Consider the following 21050-nt stretch of genomic DNA (forward strand, 5'->3'; position numbering starts at 1 on the left):
TGACAGCCGCCGGCCTCCTGCAGCTCCTCCAGCTGCAACATCACTGACCCAGCTGAGCGACTGCCCGCTCAGCCAATCAGTAACTAAGATGGGACACCGACCGAGTCACTGATTGCCCGCTCAGCCAATCAGTAACTAAGATGGGACACCGCCCAAGTCACTGATTGCCCGCTCAGCCAATCAGTAACTAAGATGGGACACCGCCTAAATCATAGATTGCCCACTCAGCCAATCAGTGACTAGGACAGGAATCCACCCCAGTCACTGATTGGCTGAGTAGGTAATTGATCAGCTGGACTGTGATGTTGCAACTTTAAGAGACTGAAAAGTGACATCCCCGGATTCCAGAAGTAAATGATGGCTGATGGTCAGCTGGACTGGATAGCAGTGCGATTAAAGCACCAGGACTGGTAAGTATACCTGATTCCACCCCCACCTCCCCTAAGTTTCCCCACCCCCCTGCCGCCCTGTCTTTTTTGAATTTTATAGGACTTCAACTTCAATCTTATATCTGTATGAGCATTAAAGGGGTTGTCCATTGTTAAATACATTAATATCTTGCTGCTGTTATATAGAAAACAATAAGCGGCCTATGCTTACCTGTCCACGCTCTCCCGGTATCATGCTGTGGTGTATCATGCCCACTCAGCCAATCACTGACTAAGACAGGACAGCCTCCGGCCAGTGATTGGCTGAGCAGGCTCTCACTGCTAAAGCAAGTTTGTCTTGTAAGTGGAGACGCTGCAGAAAGCAGGTGACCCCAGCTACACCAGAGGAGTGCGAACAGGTAAGCATAGGCTCTTTGTTGTTTTCTATGTAACAGCAGCAAGATATTAAATTTTGTTTACTGCTGGATAACCCCTTTAAGGAGGTTATCAAGCTCTACAAAAAAAACCGAGCCACTTTCTTCCAGAGACAGCACTGCTCTTGTCTCTGGTTTGACTGCAGGTTTTGTAACTCAGTTACATTGAAGTGAATGGAGCTTAATTGCAAACCGCACCTGAACTAGAGACAAGGGTGGTGCTGTCTCTGGAAGAAAGTGGCCATGTTTTTGTGGTGCTGGATAACCGCTTTAATCTCTATTCACATTTACTTCATTATTCCCGTTAAGATTCTAGAACACTTTGCAGTGCTGAATGCAGTGTATGGTGAACGCTGGTGCTGGACACTGACGCCGCATGGCTCCAATGCTGCAGTCTCCTGCACAGCTGGACGGCCAGAGATGATACTGTACAGGGAACACTAAGCCAGTGCTGCACCTCGGCATTCTCAGCATGAGCTGGAGCCTCTCATATGGTAATACTCCTTTTAGCTCCGGGGTCCTTTAAATAAATGATATATCAATGGTTCTGGTTCCTGCTATGGCGGTGCGATGCGTCTATCACAAGCAGGCATCAAGGAGCTTTTTTTCTTCGACTGTTTTGACACGCCTGCCTGCTTTATCGCTTCCTAGTAACTGCTCCCTACTGTTTGCCTTCTGCATATTCACTACTCTTAATCCTAACCACACACTTCAAGTAAACCCTTCATCAATGCTGACACCATGGATCAAGGAAGCGTAAAAGCTGCTGGAATATCTAGTGATATAAATAGTGACCACAATTCACGACCAAAAGTCTGTTCAGGTTAAAGGGGTACTCCGGCAAAAATATTTTGCTGTATATCCTGCAGGAAGCGGTGTATTCTTTCCAGTCTGGAGAGCAGGAGAGGTTTTCTATGGGGATTTCCTGCTGCTCTGGACAGTTCCTGACATGGACAGAGGTGGCAACATAGAGCACTGTGTCAGACTGGAGAGAATACACCACTTCCTGCAGGACATACAGCAGCTGATAAGTACTGGAAGACTTAAAATTTTTATATAGAAGTAAATTACAAATCTATGTAACTTCCTGAAACCAGTTGATTTGAAAAAACAAGATTTTGGCTTAAAGTGAAAACCTACAATGACAGCGTTCTTTTTTTTTTTATTATAATTATTATTCAGGCTTCTAATGTCAATTCTCGGTGGTCAGACGCACAGGAAAAGCCACATTTTACAAACAATCTGGAATGTTCTATCCTTAGGATAAGCCATCAAGAGCAGCACCCGCACCAATCAGATGGATGTGCTGTTCACAGCATTTAAAGATATGCTTTACAGCACCCACACAGAGGACAGGAACCTGAAACTTAAAGATCACTCGCAGAGAGTATTTGGGCATGCTCTGTGACCTGTGCAAAGGTCACTGTGCAGGGCGGAAGAGGTGAACTGTGACCAGTGGCATTGCTATAATAAGTAAAACCGAATCTAAAGAATTAAAAAAATAATTATTTTAACCCTTTGTGAACAACACAGATTAAGAGAAAAGGGTTAACACACAGTTCTTATCTCTTCTGCTCGTCAGTGCAGCCTCTTGTTTTATGACGTTACTTCTCCACCTCTACAGATATACAATCCACAGATTATATAACATATACAATCCACAGATTATATAACATATACAATCCACAGATTATATAACATATACAATCCACAGATTATATAACACACACAATCCACAGATTATATAACACACACAATCCACAGATTATATACCATACACAATCCACAGATAATATAACATACACAATCCACAGATTATATAACATACACAATCCACAGATTATATAGCATACACAATCCACAGATTATATAGCATACACAATCCACAGATTATATAGCATACACAATCCACAGATTATATAACACACACAATCCACAGATTATATAACATACACAATCCACAGATTATATAGCATACACAATCCACAGATTATATAGCATACACAATCCACAGATTATATAACACACACAATCCACAGATTATATAACACACACAATCCACAGATTATATAACATACACAATCCACAGATTATATAGCATACACAATCCACAGATTATATAGCATACACAATCCACAGATTATATAACACACACAATCCACAGATTATATAAAACACACACAATCCACAGATTATATAGCATACACAATCCACAGATTATATAACATACACAATCCACAGATAATATAACATACACAATCCACAGATAATATAACATACACAATCCACAGATAATATAACATACACAATCCACAGATTATATAAAACACACACAATCCACAGATAATATAACATACACAATCCACAGATTATATAAAACACACACAATCCACAGATTATATAGCATACACAATCCACAGATTATATAGCATACACAATCCACAGATTATATAGCATACACAATCCACAGATTATATAACATACACAATCCACAGATTATATAACACACACAATCCACAGATTATATAGCATACACAATCCACAGATTATATAGCATACACAATCCACAGATTATATAACATACACAATCCACAGATTATATAACACACACAATCCACAGATTATATAACACACACAATCCACAGATTACCTAAAATGTCCAAAAGCATTTTTCTTAAAGGGGACATACCATAAATGTAATACTGTAAGGGGGGGGGATAACTCTCCCCCCTTACACATATAGAGGGCTTTCTATGATCTCTGATATCTCCAACATAATCCTGGAATATTCTCCTTGGTGTTTTCTGAAGATTATTGAAGCTTTTTTTCACTTGAAATAACTTGTACTTTACTGTAATTTTCATTCAAGTGTCTGTCTGAAGTGAGCGAGGGATAAACCATTACACAAGCATTAGATGAGAGTCCAGTGTCTATTCCAGGGGTAGGGAACCTTGGCTCTCCGGCTGTTGCACAACTACAACTCCCATCATGCCTGGACAGCCAAAGCTAAAGCTCTATAGAACACTTAATAGAAAGTTAAATGGATTTGGTATTCACTTCTATTTAAAAGTCTTAAGTCTACCCGTACGTATCATCTGCTGTATGTCCTGCAGGAAGTGGTGTATTCTCTCCAGTCTGACACAGTGCTCTCTGCTGCCGCCTCTGTCCATGTCAGGAACTGTCCAGAGCAGCAGCAAATCCCCATAGGAAACCTCTCCTGCTCTGGACAGTTCCTGACATGGACAGAGGTGGCAGCAGAGAACACTGTGAAGAATCCCCCACTTCCTGCAAGACATACAGCAGCTGACAAGGACTGGAAGACTTGAGATTTTTGCATAGTAAATTACAAATCTATATAACTACCTGAAACCAGCTGATTTGAAAGAAAAATATTTTCACCGGAGTCAACTGAAGTCATTGTGAGTTTTTACCACATGACCCCTACTGACATTCCCTCTTATAATCATGGAGGATAGCAACATGTGATACGTGCTACCTGTAGACAAAAAAATAATACTGGAGAAAACTTTGAACACACTATTAATAGCAAAGTGAAACAGAAGGTGAGAGGGACTCGATTGCAGAAGTTTGCGAGTTATTTACACTCCGCCCGGGTGCTGGATGAATCATAAACAATAGGAAGATGACAAACAATGTAAATAAACAGATGCTCCAAAAGTTTGCTACATAGTTCTACATGGTCTTAGAATACACCCACAGTTTCCTCTGTACTAAAGTAGTCAACCAAAAATACAGCACCTTTGCTGATCATTGTACCGAAGGTTAGCATCACTGTATATCATGTATAGGAGAGGGACGGCAACAGCCGAGGTGCGCGAGGTAGAGAAGTCCAAAGAGTAGTATAGACAGAGACCCAGCACTCACCAACGTTCATTGATGAATAAAGAAGTCAGGCGATAATTTTTATTAATGTATTGTATTGTCCCCCCAAAAGTTATACAAATCCCCATTATACACTTTTTACAGGAAATGCTTATAAAGGGCTTTTTTCCCTGCACTTACTACTGCATCAAGGCTTCACTACCTGGATAGCACAGTGATGTCACTTCCTGGATAACATGGTGATGTCACTTCCTGGATAACATGGTGATGTCACTTCCTGGATAACATGGTGATGTCACTTCCTGGATAACATGGTGATGTCACTTCCTGGATAACATGGTGATGTCACTTCCTGGATAACATGGTGATGTCACTTCCTGGATAACATGGTGATGTCACTTCCTGGATAACATGGTGATGTCACTTCCTGGATAACATGGTGATGTCACTTCCTGGACAACATGGTGATGTCACTTCCTGGATAAAATGGTGATGTCACTTCCTGGATAACATGGTGATGTCACGCCCTGACTCCCAGAGCTGTGCGGGCTGTGGCTGCTGGAGAGGATGATGGCAGGGGGATGCTCAGTGTCCCTCCAGTGCCCTGTGTCCCTCAGTGTCCCCCTGCCATCATCCTCTCCAGCAGCCACAGCCTGCACAGCTCTAGGAGTCAGGGCGTGACATCACCATGTTATCCAGGAAGTGACATCACCCTGTTATCCAGGAAGTGACATCACCATGTTACCCAGCAAGTGACATCACCCTGTTATCCAGCAAGTGACATCACCATGTTATCCAGGAAGTGACATCACCATGTTATCCAGGAAGTGACATCACCATGTTATCCAGGAAGTGACATCAGCATGTTATCCAGGAAGTGACATCAGCATGTTATCCAGGAAGTGACATCAGCATGTTATCCAGGAAGTGACATCACCATGTTTTTAAGGAAGTGACATCACCATGTTATCCAGGAAGTGACATCACCATGTTATTCAGGAAGTGACATCACCATGTTATTCAGGAAGTGACATCACCATGTTATCCAGGAAGTGACATCACCATGTTATCCAGGAAGTGACATCACCATGTTATCCAGGAAGTGAAGCCTTGATGCAGTAGTAAGTGCAGGGAAAAAGCCCTTTATAAGCATTTCCCGTAATAAGTGTATATTGGGGATTTGTATAACTCTTTGGGGGCAATACAATACTGTAATAAAAATTTCGCCAGACTTCTCTTTTAATTATTCATTCAGTGAAGCATAAATGCACTAGATACATAGAGTACGTGTTTCGGCTATCCAACCTTCATCAACTGATACTACTTTATACTACTCACTGTATATCATGGCACAGGGTCACGATCACATAAAAGACAGGGAAGTTAGGGTGTGTTTACACAGACAGATTTATCTGACAGATATTTGAAGCCAAAGCCAGGAACAGACTATATGTCAGATAATCTGTGTAAACACAATTAGGGCTGAAAAGATAACATAAAGCCAACGAGCCAATTGACAGTTTGTTCAGCAGATCAGACGCAGCACTGCATAGGGATGTTAGATGCAGGAAGCTGGATGCATGACACCAGCTTCCCCTCCAGATCAAAGATGTGACTGGCAAGTTGCTGGATGAAATAATGAAGCATGCAAGGTTATATGATCTGGTAATGTGGCATGCAGTGTGCCCTATAGCCAGACATATGGGAATTAACCATAGGATGTTTTTAAGAAGAGCAAGAAATGTGCTGGCCATTCAGAAATCTCCCTGGTTAAATCTTAGAACCCAAGTGCTGCTACAATTTAGAGGATTTCACACACATTCAGGAATACGGAGCGGATACTGAAATTGTAGCCATTCTATCTGTAAAAAGAAGCCGGAACGCTCACACTCTCATCCAGCATGCAGTATACATTTACCATTATAGTGACAGATAACAGGCAGATCTGATTTTCCTATGGGAAAATATGTGACCCAGTTATTAGAGATACGTTTCAGACAAGAATCTGAAATCTGGGCCTCCCAGATCTGGCCGTGTTCCAGCTTTCAGCGGAGGAAGTGTTTACTTTTTAGTTGTTTTTCTGCTCACCTACACCAAGAAGAATGAAAAGTAACGCGGTAACAGTATACACCGATAAAGTGACCATATAAATACGGTTCTACATACACTAGGCATATGCCGTGTAAGATCCTGGCAAGTCCATATCAACATGACTATTTTGAATGGCTGTGTCAGTACAGTAGCGTTGAGCTGAAGAGACTCGGTCAGCAGGTTTATGGTGTCCTATCTCAGGGTGGCATAAACTAGTGACGGAGAAGCTGAACAGAATGATGTACCACTTACATGGTTCTGTGCAGCTGATCCAGAGATATTCTCCTTGGACAATAAGTCCTTTCCATTTTGTGCATGAGCCCAGTAGTCCTGGATATTCATGAGAAGCAGATAACTCCACCCACCAGCTGCTGATTGGCAGTTATCTATTCATGCTATGTATAGGCAGTCAACGGTCAATCAGCAGCTGGAGGGCGGGGGGAGGGGTGTGGTAAGAATCCTATTCTCCTGCATATTAGGAGAATGGCTGAACAAAATGATGTAAGTAATTCACCGATCTGTTCAGCATTAGTTTGTGCTGCCCTCATTTCAGGCGGAATAAACCTAGTGACAGATTCCCTTTAACTGTTTTGGAACTTACTGAATCACAATGAATGATGACGCAAGGAGTCCCGACAGTTGAGTCTGTGGCATACAGTCCGCTTACGCTTGAGTCTGGGCTAAGTCTATAATCAGTCAAAGCAAAGGCATCATCATGATGGAGGAGCAACTATACTACCTATTACCTATTACCTAACTATACCTAAGTATTTTATTACAATTTCATCCCCAGATGTGTTAAAGTTGGGGCTTGTAGCCATCCCCCTGGAAAGCACCCAATAAAAGGTACAGTATCTGTAAAAAAAAATAAAAAATGCAGGAACAGATGACCTGCCAACGTTTCCAAGCATGTCTATGCATGTTTTTTTCAGATTCAGCCAATTTAATAAAAAACTACTTATAAAATAATGCGTGCGTAAAAATGTATGTTACCAAATCATCTGTCTCCTTCCCTCAGTTGTGAGCTGCTGCTTTCTGCTAAAGACACAGAAAACTGTATCTGAGCTGTTCAGTGGATCTCTGCTCTCAACCCCCTCGTCTACCCCCTCCCTTCTGAGACGGCTTATGTAAACAAGTCCCTATCTGCAACTTTGTAACAACTAACGGTCTTGCTGGACTGTGCAGCAAAAGACTAACTGCACGGGAACGGCACCGAGGAGGAAGGTAAGAGACATAGCTTCCTCCTCTTCATCTCCAGTTCAATAGGGACATATCAGCTGGTTAGAGTCTTCTAACTTTCTGATAGTTCTCCTTTAAAATAAAAAAAACAAAAATATGCTAGACGGATTGGTAAAGTAAGTCAGCCACGAGATACGTAAAAAAGAAAAAAAAAAAGTGTTCAACAATGCAAGTATGGGCCATTGCAATAAATTTGGCGCATCTACTCTTTTCTTGGCTTAGTTTTATGCTGTCTAGATGTATAACCGTTTTAATAAACCTCCCCCACCGTCTCCACTTTAATTTCAGTATCCTGTTGAAATCCCTCTCAGGACTTCCCAAGAGCTGTATTTCTGGCCAAGTTCCCCTTCAATGCTTCACATCTCGAGGAAGGCTCAAAGACGCTTTGCGGCTGCACTTACTGCTATCTTACCTCTAAAACCTGTGACTTACCACACTAATGACCATTATCTGCCATCTGTAGAAAGCCCTTTAGAAAAGAACCTGGATGTAATCTCTCTCTACCCAGGTATACAAGTAATGCAGCAAGTCAGAAAAAGCAAGATCTCAAGAGACCTCTTCCAGATTCTCAATGTAACATCTTAAAGAAGCTGCTAGAAATGGAGTTTGCAGGAGAAACGGTGTTAAGAGAACCGGAGGAATCGCAGCAACGTGTTCAGTATTGTAGCTTTTATTTTCTTATATAAATAACATTAATATTATTCTCTTATAAACATAGATCTCAAATCAATTTATCATTGTACTGCAAAGTGTTTTTGCAGAAATCAATAGAACAAGCCATTTTAAGAAACTCTGTAATAGGTTTTATTAAGCAAAAAAGCCTCTTTCTGTACTCTTTTTCCCAGCCTCCCCCCTCACTTCTTATTTACTCATTATCAGGCAATTTCGTCTTCATTACAGAGGAGCAAAGTGAAGACAGGTTTGCTGAGTCTATTATAACCTATGGAGGGGGGAGGGGCCGAGGGGGATAAGTGAGCAGGAAGAGAAGAGTAGCAGCTGTACAGTTTGAAGACTGTCTGGGCACATTAAACGCTGGATTCACAGGTCAGAAAGGTCAGTGCTTATCTGGGAGCTTGGTGAGAGAAGAATGCAATGCTGAGTGGGACGTCCAGACGCTGGGCACCCAAAGCAAGCCAGAGCTCGGACCGGGTAATGTATGTACTGGGCCGCGAAGGGGTTAAGGGGGCTGCCGCTTACATACTTCCAGCGGGATAACAATTCGAGTATGTCATCCTATTGAAACTGACTGGAGGGGAATCACAGCAAAATCGGCTGCAATTCTGTTACATGTGAACCCACCCTAAAAGTTGTGTCACCACGTACAGGAGCTCATGCTATGAACTACACAGTACTCACCTTGCCTCCCCCAGACCGACCTTGTGATCCACCCTGATTCCTTACCCTGAGGACATGCTGTCCTTCCTCTCCTGAGGACATTCTGAACACTCTACTGCCTCAGTGATTGGTTGCAGTGAGTTTGGAAAGTCATCAGGGTAGACTGGGACTCATCGACGTGTCGGCATTGGAGCGAATTGTGACCTAGCCCCAGAACCTTAGAGCTGCCAGGCCCAGTAGACTCTGGCAGGGCGCCATTTTTATGCTTTGACTAGTTACCAACGGGGGATTAAAAAAGCAGTTCACAAAAAATTATTATGCCCCCCCCCCCCCCCCGCGCTAGGCACTGGCGTGTATACTCACCACAGCTGATCGGTGTCCCACGGCGCGGCTTCGATCCGGTCCCACGACACCATTCAAATCCGACGCACGCTCAGGTTAAACTCTGCAGTGACTCCTCTTTTGTCTCCTGTGATTGGACGCTGGAAGTCACACGCTTGTATGCATTCTCTAAGTGCGTGACTTCCAGTGTTCAATCACAGGACACAGAAGAGGAGTCACAGCAGAGTTTGACCTAAGCGCGCACGGATTTGAATGGTTCCACGGGACCGGAACAAAGCGGAACACCGATCAGCAGCGGTGAGTATACGCGCAAGCGCTTAGCGGGGAGGGGGGGGGGGTAATAATAATAATAATTTGGTGAACTGCTTCTTTAAAGATCAATATTTTAAAAATTGCGCCCCCCGCAGTCAGACAATATAATTATTAGTAAAATAAATAAATAAACATTAACAAAGCAACTGAAAAGAGAAAACCTCCACATCAGAAGAAATCGTCACAATTCTTCCGAGGGCCGGGTTCACACTGCGGTTTTTGCAATTTGTTTAACGTATCCGTAAATGGTTACAGACACAAAAACGTGGTCAACCATTGTTTTGTACACACTAAAAAAAAAAAAAAGCAAAGAAATGCATGTGTTTTGATGAAAGTCAATGGAGGAAAAACGGATCCAAACAGATTGCACACAATTGCAGCCATTTTTTTTCCCAAAAAACCAAACATGTTTAATGGACTGAAAAAATGCAGTGTGAACCCGGCCTTATTAAATATTGCTGCATTTATTTATATTACAATTCTGCACCCCAGTGAATGCATTGTCACGCCCAGACGTGCTCCCCGCTATATAAACTAACCACGATATAAAGGATAAAACAGGCAATGAAGAATCCTGATACGACCAATAATAATAATAAAACAATAAGACAAGCCGAGTAAGCGGCGGAGTTTCTAATAGCTGGCGGTAATCTTTCCTCTCCCTCTTTCTGGGCCCTCGAACATATTTTCACTTAGCACCAGTTTGATGTATAAGATCTGACAAGCCAGGCAGTAATAGGCCACCTGCATCACGGTCGCCATGACAACAGGGAAAGACAATCCATGATCTCCTGCCCTGGTCACACGTTTCACCACAGCTTATCTGGCCAAAGCCACAGAGTCTAATGGAAGAGAGTAATTACAATCTTCCACTTGCTGTCAAAATTTCTACACCGGATAATAGGCCTCCAGAATTATTTAATTCCCGTTGCAATGGGGGCTTTGCAGACATAAGAACGGTAAAACACACATAGAAGGGCATCTAAATATCCAGAAGTGCTCGGTTATTTCTGCACATATCTCTCTGATACAACGGAAGCGAGAGGCGCTATATACATTGCTGCAAGATATAGGTATACAGAGAGCAGGCCGCATGGTATCACCTACAATGTTTGTTTGTTTGTTTTTACTGTTTTTATTTTTTTGAGTGTAACTTTTTTAATTAAAAAAAAAAAAGATAATCGAGACTTAAAAGAAGGGGAACAATACTGAGACATTTGTCACCTTCGTCAAGTTCCTCGAGTAAAAATGATAGAACAACAAGAAACACAAACATCTTAAGGCTGGGTTCACACTATGTAAGACACTGGCCGTTGTGTGACCCGGCCGTGACACAAAATGGCCGGTGCCAGTGATAATCTTCATTTCTGTTGAAATAGGATCCAGGCACATCCATGTGCACCCACATCCCAATTCACCATTGAACACAATGGAGAGTGCGGCTCTCCATTGTGTGACCAGTCAGGCAATGAATAGCAGCCGCATAAAACTGACATGTCGGTTTTTTGCTGTGGTCGCTAGGGATCCCGGCCGGAGCGTATATTATGTGCATACACTTCGGCCGGGATCCCATTGACTGCAGTTCAACGTAAGTTTTGTATTAGGGTCAGTTCACACGTACAGACTCGCAGCGAGTCTGTCAGGTCCTGGCAGTTCCCTGTCACTACATACTCGCAGCGGTCTGAACGACCGCTGCGTGTATGTAATTCTGCCAGCCCCTTAACCCCTTCGGCTCCCGCTCTGCTGTGTCTGTATATACATTACCTGTCTCCTGCATGGGGTCCCGGCGTCCTGCTCTCCTGCCCGGCCAATCAGTGTGTTGCCCAGCCGCAGCCACTGATTGGCTGAGCGGGAGAGCAGGACAGCGGGACCCCGTGCAGCGAGGACAGGTAACGTATATACAGACACAGCGGGGCAGGAGCCGAAGAGTTAAGGGGCCGGCAGAATTACATACACGCAGGAACTGCCAGGACCTGACAGACTCGCAGCGAGATTTACGCTGCGAGTCTGTACGTGTGGACAACAACAGCTGTGATTAGTACAAAACGTATGTTCTGTGAACACAGCCTAATGGTGGTTTTGTGAGTTTATATATAGTCAAACATACCTATGGGGAAACTACAAGATAATATGAAAGCCTAATAGAGAAGGGTAGGCACATTGGGGCAAGGAACCTGCAGGAGAAAAACTGGGCACCTGTATACACAGAACGAGCATTAGAGCCGGCGATGCAATAGCCATTCTCTTTAACAGACTCGTCCATGCCGGTAACATACAGATTTTCCAATGTAAATATTGAAGCCAAAGCCAGGATAAGAATATAAATAGAGACAGGTTAGGCTGGGGTCACACTACGTTTTTTCATCTGTTTTAGGGTATAAACACACACACTGTATACGCAGCGTATTTACTGCTGCGATACGCAGCAAATACGCAACAAATGCGTATTTGCTGCGTATACGGTGTGTGTGTTTGTACCCTTAGGAAGAAAAAAAAATAAGATGCATTTTTGTGCTTCCATTTTGATCCGTCTTTCCATTGACTTCCATAAAAAATAATAATTAAAAAAAAAAAAAACTGATCAAAATGCCTCCTCTTTTTTTCAACATAAACCTTATTTTTGTGTACATTAAAAAAAAAAACAGATGCATTTTGATCCTTTTTTTATAATGGAAGTCAATGGAAAAATGCATCAGTTTTTCATCCGGTTTTCGCAAAAACAGATAAAAAAAAATTGCAAAAAGATTGAAATTTCTCCTCTTTTTGTATCCATTCCTGGATTTGTTTTGCACCAATTGCAACCAAATATCTGTATGTGTGAATGCACTATAACTCACTATATACAGTATATATATATACACAGTATATAGTATAATGGTACTATAGTATCTATGATATTTTATATTACTTTAGAGCTGCCGTCTGGACTTGATCTTGTTGGAGACATCCTCAGACATGACTGCTCGCTCTTTTCCCATTGCAGATGACGTTTTGGGATCCTCGGAGCCCATGCCGTATATATCTGAGATCCCGATAAATAATAGATTGGAGCGATGGATGTGCTGTAGAGCTTCAGTGCTGAATTTATTTCCTCCGACTGAACGGCAGCAGTAGTAATGAGGGATCGCAGGTCACTCTGCCTGCAGGGCCGGTTTGTACACTGCTTTCTGACACCATCAACTTGCAGCAATTGCCGAGCGCTTAGTTGTGAGTAATGAAGTCAAAGGGTTTAGTGATTAAATGATTGTGCGACAGTGAGCACCATTGTTGTACCACACACACATATAGCTGAATTACAGACTAATCAGCTTACGCAAAGGCTTTTTATGGCGTATTTATATCCTGAACGCAAATGGGGAGATCAAACATGGTGTAAAGTGACACTGGCCCAGTTGCCCCTAGCAACCAATCAGATTCCACCTCTCATTCCTCACAGACTGTTTGGAAAATGAAAGGAGGAATCTGATTGGTTGCTAGGGGCGACTGAGCCAGTTTCACTTTACACCATGTCTGATAAATCTCCCCCTAAAATGAAGAAACTTTCCACATAGTTGCCATTAAACACGTCCTCCCATTTAGCCGCAGACAAATCCGTCAGACCGACTTTTTGGTTTCTCAGTATTAACCCCTTCATGCCAAAGGTCATTGATGCCCGGGCCACAATGAAGCAGCGCTTTCCTCCTCGCCTTCTAAGAGCCATAAAGCTTATATTTTTCCACCTATTTTTGCGTCATGATCTTTATTGATTTATCGATTTTTATAAATTTTTTTCTTACATTTTATGATATATCACTTTAAAAATCAGCAATCCTGGTGTTTTTTTTTTTCTTCTCCTTTTTGATTAGGCCGTTCACCGTGCGGGAACAATATTGTTATATTGTAATAGATCGGACAATTCTGCATGCTACATATATGTTATGTTTATTTTTTATTTGTATAATGGGAAAGGAAGTAATTTAAAAGGTTATTGGGGTTTATTTTATAAGGGTTTTTAAAACTTTAAAACTTAAAAAAAAAATTTAAAACATTTTATAATTCCCCTATGCCATGGCCTAGCACTGAGCAGTACTATCGGCCATCTATGCATACAGTCTGTCTGAGGGCAGACTCTATGTACAGATCGCCCCGCACACATTTAAAGCCCTTTAACCGCAGGAACGTATATATACGTATTGTGGACGTTAAGGGGTTAAAGAGAACAATCTGTTTAAGGGGGTTGTAAAGCAGCACAGATAATAGAAAAGGGGGAGAGAAACCTTGGAGGACAGCTCAAACAGGCTGTAGAGAGAATGGAGAGCACATACAAGGCAGTCCTCAGGGGAGAACCATATAGGCCACCTGCCACCTCTGTCCATGTCAGGAACTGTCCAGAGCAGCAGCAAATCCCTATAGAAAACCTCTCCTGCTCTGGGCAGTTCCTGTTTCAGACAGAGGTGGCACTGTGTCAGACTAAAAAGAAAACACCACTCCCTGCAGGACATACAGCAGCTGATAAGTACATGAAGACTTGATATTTTTAAATAGAAGTAAATTACAAATCTTTATAACTTTCTGAAACCAGCTGATTTCAAAGAAAAAGATTTTTTTTTTTCACCAGAGTACCCCTTTAATGATGCAGGCTAAAGCAAGCAAAAACTCAAATACAATGTAAGTACACACTAAAGGATAAAGAGACACAATTTAATGATTACAGACGGCGGTTACATTATGTTGTGAGGCTGTTTGGAAACATAATGAAAAGGAAATGTGCCTGTCTTATTTGTATAATTACTGGGAATATAGCGCTCGCTATACGGTGAAGCATCATAACTGTGCAGGCAGCAGGGGACAGGGTTAAATGATGCCACTGAGCAGCCAGGATCCTTGCTATCTGCCACATTCCCGTATTGTTCTTCAGCAGTGATGTCAGCAGACGCCAGCACGTAGTGATGTCACCAGTCACTGCGCCAATTACCTTTCCCTGACAAGACGTGGGCAGCCAGTGGTCGGTCTGTGCTGAATAATCGCCTTGTGTATACCACAGCCCTTCTGTCACTAGAGTTCATGTATTGCTGTATAATCCCCTCCCCGTGGAGTGACACAGGGTTGTGTCCCGCTTGTGCGAGTGCATGAATGGGCGACACTAAGTGGCCAGATAATAAGGTCAGGAGATGACAAAGAGCAGTGGCACATGGAACGGCTGAGGGATACGGTATATACTGTACTGTATCACAGCCAATTCTGCTCAAAGCCGCTATTGTTCTGCTAATTGGTGAAATATTTAGGCCGATCCAGACATTAGTTTTTCTTCATGCTAAAATAAAAACAGCTACACATGTGTGAACCAGATCTTAAAGAGACTCTGTCAGTAGGATTATGGCGTCCTATCAGGGTAGTATAAACTAGTGACAGACAAGCGGAACAGTATGATGGATCACTTACATTGTTCTGTGCAGCCGATCCAGAGATCTCCTCCTGAATAACATGGACAATAAGTAGTCCTCTCCATTATGTGCATGAGCTCAGTAGTCCTGGATATTCATGAGAGGCAGAAAACTCCGCCCACCAGCTGCTGATTGGCAGTTATCTATCCATGCTGTGTATAGCAGCTGGAGGGTGGGGGGAGGGGTGTGGCATGATCCTATTCTCCTGCATATTAGGAGAACGGCTGAACAGAATGATGTAAGTAATACCCTGATCCGTTCAGCATTTCTGTCACTAGTTTATGTACAGGTGATTTTAAGAAACTTTGTAATTTGGTTTATTATGGTTATGGTTTATTATGCAAATGCCATTATCTGTATTCAAAAAGACTCCCCCCCCCCCCTCCTCTCTCTCTCTCATTCACTGCTCATTATCAGGTTCATTACCATCTAGTTTACATCAGTCGGGCGCTAACTGTTCTATGGAGAGGGTAGGGGGAGGAGGGAGATTAGTCGGCAGCAGAGAGCAGAGAACAAAGGAATACACAGTGGGAGCTGTGTGAAAGCTGGTATTCAGAGGTCAGAAAGGTCAGTGCTGACATCAGAGGAGAAAGCCCAGTGATGTAGCTGTAAATGAACTCTTTGTTGTCCTGTGTTGGTGCCTCATCTCCCTTCAGCCCTCCCCTCTCCATAGGAGAACCATGAAGACAGGGGGGAGAGCTTCAAACTGCTTTTTCATGATAAAAATGCATTTTTCGGCTAATAAACCCAATTACAAAGTTTCTTGAAATCGCCTATGCTATTGATTTCTTTAAAAAAAAAAAAATTACACGACAGTGACTTTAAAAATATTCTTCTAGAAGAAAGTAGAACTCTCCTGTCTGCTTTCCCTCCGCAGCACTGGAGGAATCTTGCCCGGCTTTTCTATATTCTTGTTTGCTGCACTAATTCCAACTTTGCATTTATTTTCCATTTAAAATAACAGACGGGACCCTTGCTGCTAATTTCCATGTAACATTGTGCAAAGCATTACCACAGGCACTGGAGCATGATAGCGTCTACAGCTTCCTTCTCAATCATTAGTCGCCTAGGAGGCCATAAGGTTAGGTCACTTTCCCTTATATTAGCCGAACAGCTTACATTTCTTTGATTTAATTGGATGCTAATTGTTTGTAACATATGGCGGTGTAATATCCTAAACCAGGAAGACGCACCAAACCGGTAGAGGATCACACGCTACTATGAAGGCTTAAAGGGGAACTACTACAGAGGACTATAGACTATATTCCATCGGACCGTATCACTTCTAACAGAGAGGACGACGGCCCTAGGTCCTGCTGTAGTGTTTTCTCTCACAAAGTGACAGGGTGACACAGGATTTCACACGGTAGACGGCTGGTTAGGTGCCAGATGGAGTGACAAGCGGGAAAAGCAAAGCAGGTTAACTCGTTCCCTGCCAGTGCCTCCCAGCCCAGCAACTCACAGGTTAAGTGCAGCAGGGCGCACGTCACTGGGGCAGGAGTGGCAACCATGTCATGTATTTGGTAGGAGGGGTTACAAGAGGGCAAGTTTGTATTGCAATGTTGTTATGGTGAGCAAACAAAGTGGGTCAGTTAAAATATTACTGGGAGAGCGGCGGCCGGGGAGGAATAGCTCCGCACTGGAGAACTTGCTCTGCAGATCTGCTTACAGCAGCGCATTGCTTTGGTGTCTGATCATCGCATGACACGGCAAACTGCAAAGCAGGGGGAATGCAAAAAAAAATAAAAATGGTCCTGTATACAGCGTCAATGGCGTTTTTGTATTTGGTGTGATTTCTACATAAATTTTAGATTTCACAACCACAACACAGATCCTTATTCTATGTATGTGCTATAGCAGGAGTAGGGAACCTTGGCTCTCTAACTGTTGTAAAACTACAACTCCCATCATGCATGGCATGATGGGAGTTGTAGTTTTGCAACAGCTGGAGGGCCAAGGTTCCCTACCCATGAACTAGACACGTTTGGCCCATTAAAACGTAATAATATATATTCTTCATTCTAATGATTGCACATTTTTATACTTAATTTTTGGGTAAATTATTTTGCATGCAGCCATTTTGCCTTAGTCACTTTTAGCAGTGCTCTCTTTTTTCTGGGACTGGACTTCCTCCATCATATTCTGCGCTGTGTATAAACATAACTGTAAGGCTATGTTCACATGGCGCAAGAGACCAGCCGTTCCGTGACCCAGCTAGGTCACGGAGCGGCCGGTCTCTGAAAAGATCATCCCAGCCAGTACTGCAGTACCGGCCGGATTATCTTTCGGCCCGCAGAGTTCTGATGCGGGCGCATCAGTGAGCACCCGCATTAGGACTCACCACAGTACACTATGAAGCAAGTGGCCAGAGCCGCTCATGCACTGACAGAATAGAGTGTGCATTGAATAGCGGCCGCAAAAAACTGACATGTCAGTTGTTTGCGGCGCCGCTAGGGGCCCCTGCCAGAACGTATACTTTGTGTATATGCTCCGGATGGGACCCCATAGACAACAAGCCAACGTAATTTTTCCTATTAACCATGGCCGTTGTAGCAACCGGCAACAACGGCCGCAGAAATATGAAAAAATACGTTGTGTGAACATAGCCTAAGGGGGAATTTTTACAATCTGTATTTTCATCCGTTTTTGCAGTTGTGTGCATAGTGTTGACTTGCATTATAAAAAAAAAGGATCAAAATGCAAGCTTTTTTGTGTACGTAAAAAAAAAAAAAAGGATGTGTAGCGTAGTAAAATTTTGTTAGAAAAGTAAAACTCTTTGGACTATAACTGATAGTTTACAAACAATGAAGCAGCGGAATATCCTGGGAGATGACTGTACTGATTTCAGCAGGCGCTCGCTCTCAGTCCTTCTAATGCCGTGTCATCTGGGTCAGGGCCGGCGTTAGGGGGGGGCAAAGTAGGCACTTGCCCAGGGCCCCCATCCCCCAGGGGCCCCCTAGCTCCTTCCTTCATTAGTGGAGCAGGAAGCAGAGCAGCACAAGCAGCTCCCCTGCTCCACTAATGAACGAAGGAGCTGAGCTGTGAGGACGGAGCGCCCCTCCTGCAGAGCTGACTGTGCCCTACAGAAGAGGAGGAACGGCAAGCCCAGGTAAAGAAATAGAGGGGGGGGGTTAGAGGGTCACGGAGACTGGGGGCGGGACTTGCGGCCAGGGGGCGGTGCTTACGGCCGCGGGTGGGCGGAGCCTCGGGTGTCTTTATAAAACAGTAACCCCCTCCCCATATACTAGCCTAGCGAACAGTATACAGGAAGGGGGCAGGGGATCTTGTATGATGCAGTCCCCCCTTCCACCATATACTGTTCAGGGCCCTCCTCCCTCTGTATCTATGGCCACCAGGCCCTGAGCAGTACATGATGGAGGTGGGTGCTGAATCACACAGTATCCTGTATGATAAAGTACCCCCATATCTCTCCTCTGCTCTACTACTACCCCCAATACTACTCCTAATACTGCTCTACTATTACCCCCAATACTACTCCTAATACTGCCCTACTACTACCCCCAGTAGTGCCCTACTACTACCCCCAATACTACTCCTAATATTGCTCTACTACTACCCCCAATAGTGCCCTACTATTACCCCCAATACTACTCCTAATACTGCCCTACTACTACCCCCAATAGTGCCCTACTATTACCCCCAATACTACTCCTAATACTGCTCTACTACTACCCTCAATACTACTCCTAATACTGCCCTACTACTACCCCCAATAGTGCCCTACTACTACCACCATCAATACTACTCCTAATACTGCTCTACTACTACCCCCAATAGTGCCCTACTATTACCCCCAATACTACTCCAAATACTGCTCTACTACCCCCAATACTGCCCTACTACTACCCCCAATACTACTCCCAATACTGCTCTACTACTACCACAAATACTGCCCTACTACTACCCCAATACTACTCCTAATACTGCTCTACTACTACTCCCAATACTGCCCTACTACTACTCCTAATACTGCTCTACTACTACCCCCAATACTGCTCTACTACTACCCCCATACTGCCCTACTACTACCCCCAATACTACTCCTAATACTGCTCTACTACTACCCCCAATACTGCTCTACTACTACCCCCAATACTGCTATACTACTACCCCCATACTGCCCTACTACTCCTAATACTGCTCTACTACCCCAATACTGCTCTACTACTACTCCCAATACTACTCTACTACTACTACTCCCAATACTACTCTACTACTACCCCTAATACTGCTCTACTACTACCCCCAATACTGCTCTACTACTACCCCCAATACTGCTCTACTACTCCCCCCACTACTAGTCTACTACTACCCCCAATACTGCTATACTACTACCCCCATACTGCCCTACTACTACCCCCAATACTACTCCTAATACTGCTCTACTACTACCCCCAATACTGCTCTACTACTACCCCCAATACTGCTATACTACTACCCCCATACTGCCCTACTACTACCCCCAATACTACTCCTAATACTGCTCTACTACTACCCCAATACTGCTCTACTACTATCCCCAATACTGCTCTACTACTACTACTCCCAATACTACTCTACTACTACCCCTAATACTGCTCTACTACTACCCCCAATACTGCTCTACTACCATTGCTATTATTACCTCCACTCCTGATACTACTACTACTCCCAAAACTGCTACTCCCCTTATCTACTACTACACCCCTCATCTTATATGCTTCTACTATTGCTACACCCCTTATCCACTATGCCTATACTACTACACCCATCAAAAAATAAATAAAAAAAATCGAGAAAAGAAAAAACGAGATTTTATTTTTTGCCCACATCACCCCAGCCCTAGGAGATGCTATGTGCTGGGGGCGGGGGGAGGAACAGGGGAGATGCTATGTGCTGGGGGGGGGGTAACTATCAGGGGAGCTGCTATCTGCTGAGGGGTCAACTATCAGGGGGCTAGCTAACAGGTGTAAAACCTACAGTGAGATGCCTCTTATATTGGTGGATACTACATACTGGGTGGTGGAGGTAACTACCAGAAGAATTACCTACAGAGGGATACCGACTATATGTACTATGGAGGCACAGAGGGACCTATCTATCTATATAGGGCACAGAGGGGTCTTATTTAAGGTCACAGAAGATCACCCCACCTCGAGCAGCGCGCCAACCGCTGACAAAAAAGTATCGGGACCTTAAATTGCTGCTACAATGTTTTAGCATTTGGGGCCCCACCTTCAACTTTGCCCAGGGCCACATTTTGTCTAAAACCGGCCCTGATCTGGGTGCATGGGTAATAGCTGGAGCCGAGGTAGCATTTACCATATTAAGGGTGTGGTGTTCTGTAATGGGGGCCTGAGCAGTGGCGGAGCTGCCTCTCTGCTTCCCACGCTCACCTCACACTGTGTTCGGTGATGCATGGAAATACTGGGAGTCATTCTAGGTGATGTCAGCAATTACATTATTTCCACTTATCCCGGGTCCCAGCTAGCTGGATGAGACACAGGACCTGAACCTTTTACTAGTCAGCAGTTTAGTCCGGGGGAAGTAAAAATCACCCTTGTTCTGCTTCAATTCATCACCGTCACATCCAATCGGAGCCATCACTCTTCCTCTACAGGCCGCGCCGCGATCACCAGCGCCTGATAACAATGTCACAGCGG

The 21050-nt window shown here is 43.6% G+C and overlaps 1 protein-coding gene and 1 long non-coding RNA gene across 4 annotated transcripts in view; one reads left to right on the forward strand and one right to left on the reverse strand.

Annotated features, from left to right (window-relative positions):
• The window catches only part of MAML3 (mastermind like transcriptional coactivator 3), a 243185-nt gene that overhangs the window by 192825 nt on the left and 29310 nt on the right, over positions 1 to 21050 (reverse strand). Inside the window, exon 1 of one of the 3 annotated variants that reach the window (XM_069978622.1) lies at positions 12873 to 12935. The exons of the other annotated variants lie outside the window; for them this stretch is intronic. Within the exon in view, the coding sequence (XP_069834723.1) occupies positions 12873 to 12911 (39 nt within the window). The 5' untranslated portion in view covers positions 12912 to 12935. Of the gene's footprint in view, positions 1 to 12872; positions 12936 to 21050 lie in introns of those variants that run through there. 3 annotated transcript variants of the gene reach the window in all.
• Positions 10767 to 14652, forward strand: LOC138797874 (uncharacterized). The gene is made up of 3 exons (XR_011364007.1): positions 10767 to 11037; positions 12948 to 13171; positions 14562 to 14652. It is a non-coding gene; the product is annotated as an uncharacterized lncRNA (long non-coding RNA).

This window comes from Dendropsophus ebraccatus, chromosome 7 (assembly GCF_027789765.1).
Source record: "Dendropsophus ebraccatus isolate aDenEbr1 chromosome 7, aDenEbr1.pat, whole genome shotgun sequence".
Classification (NCBI taxonomy): Eukaryota; Metazoa; Chordata; class Amphibia; order Anura; family Hylidae; genus Dendropsophus; species Dendropsophus ebraccatus.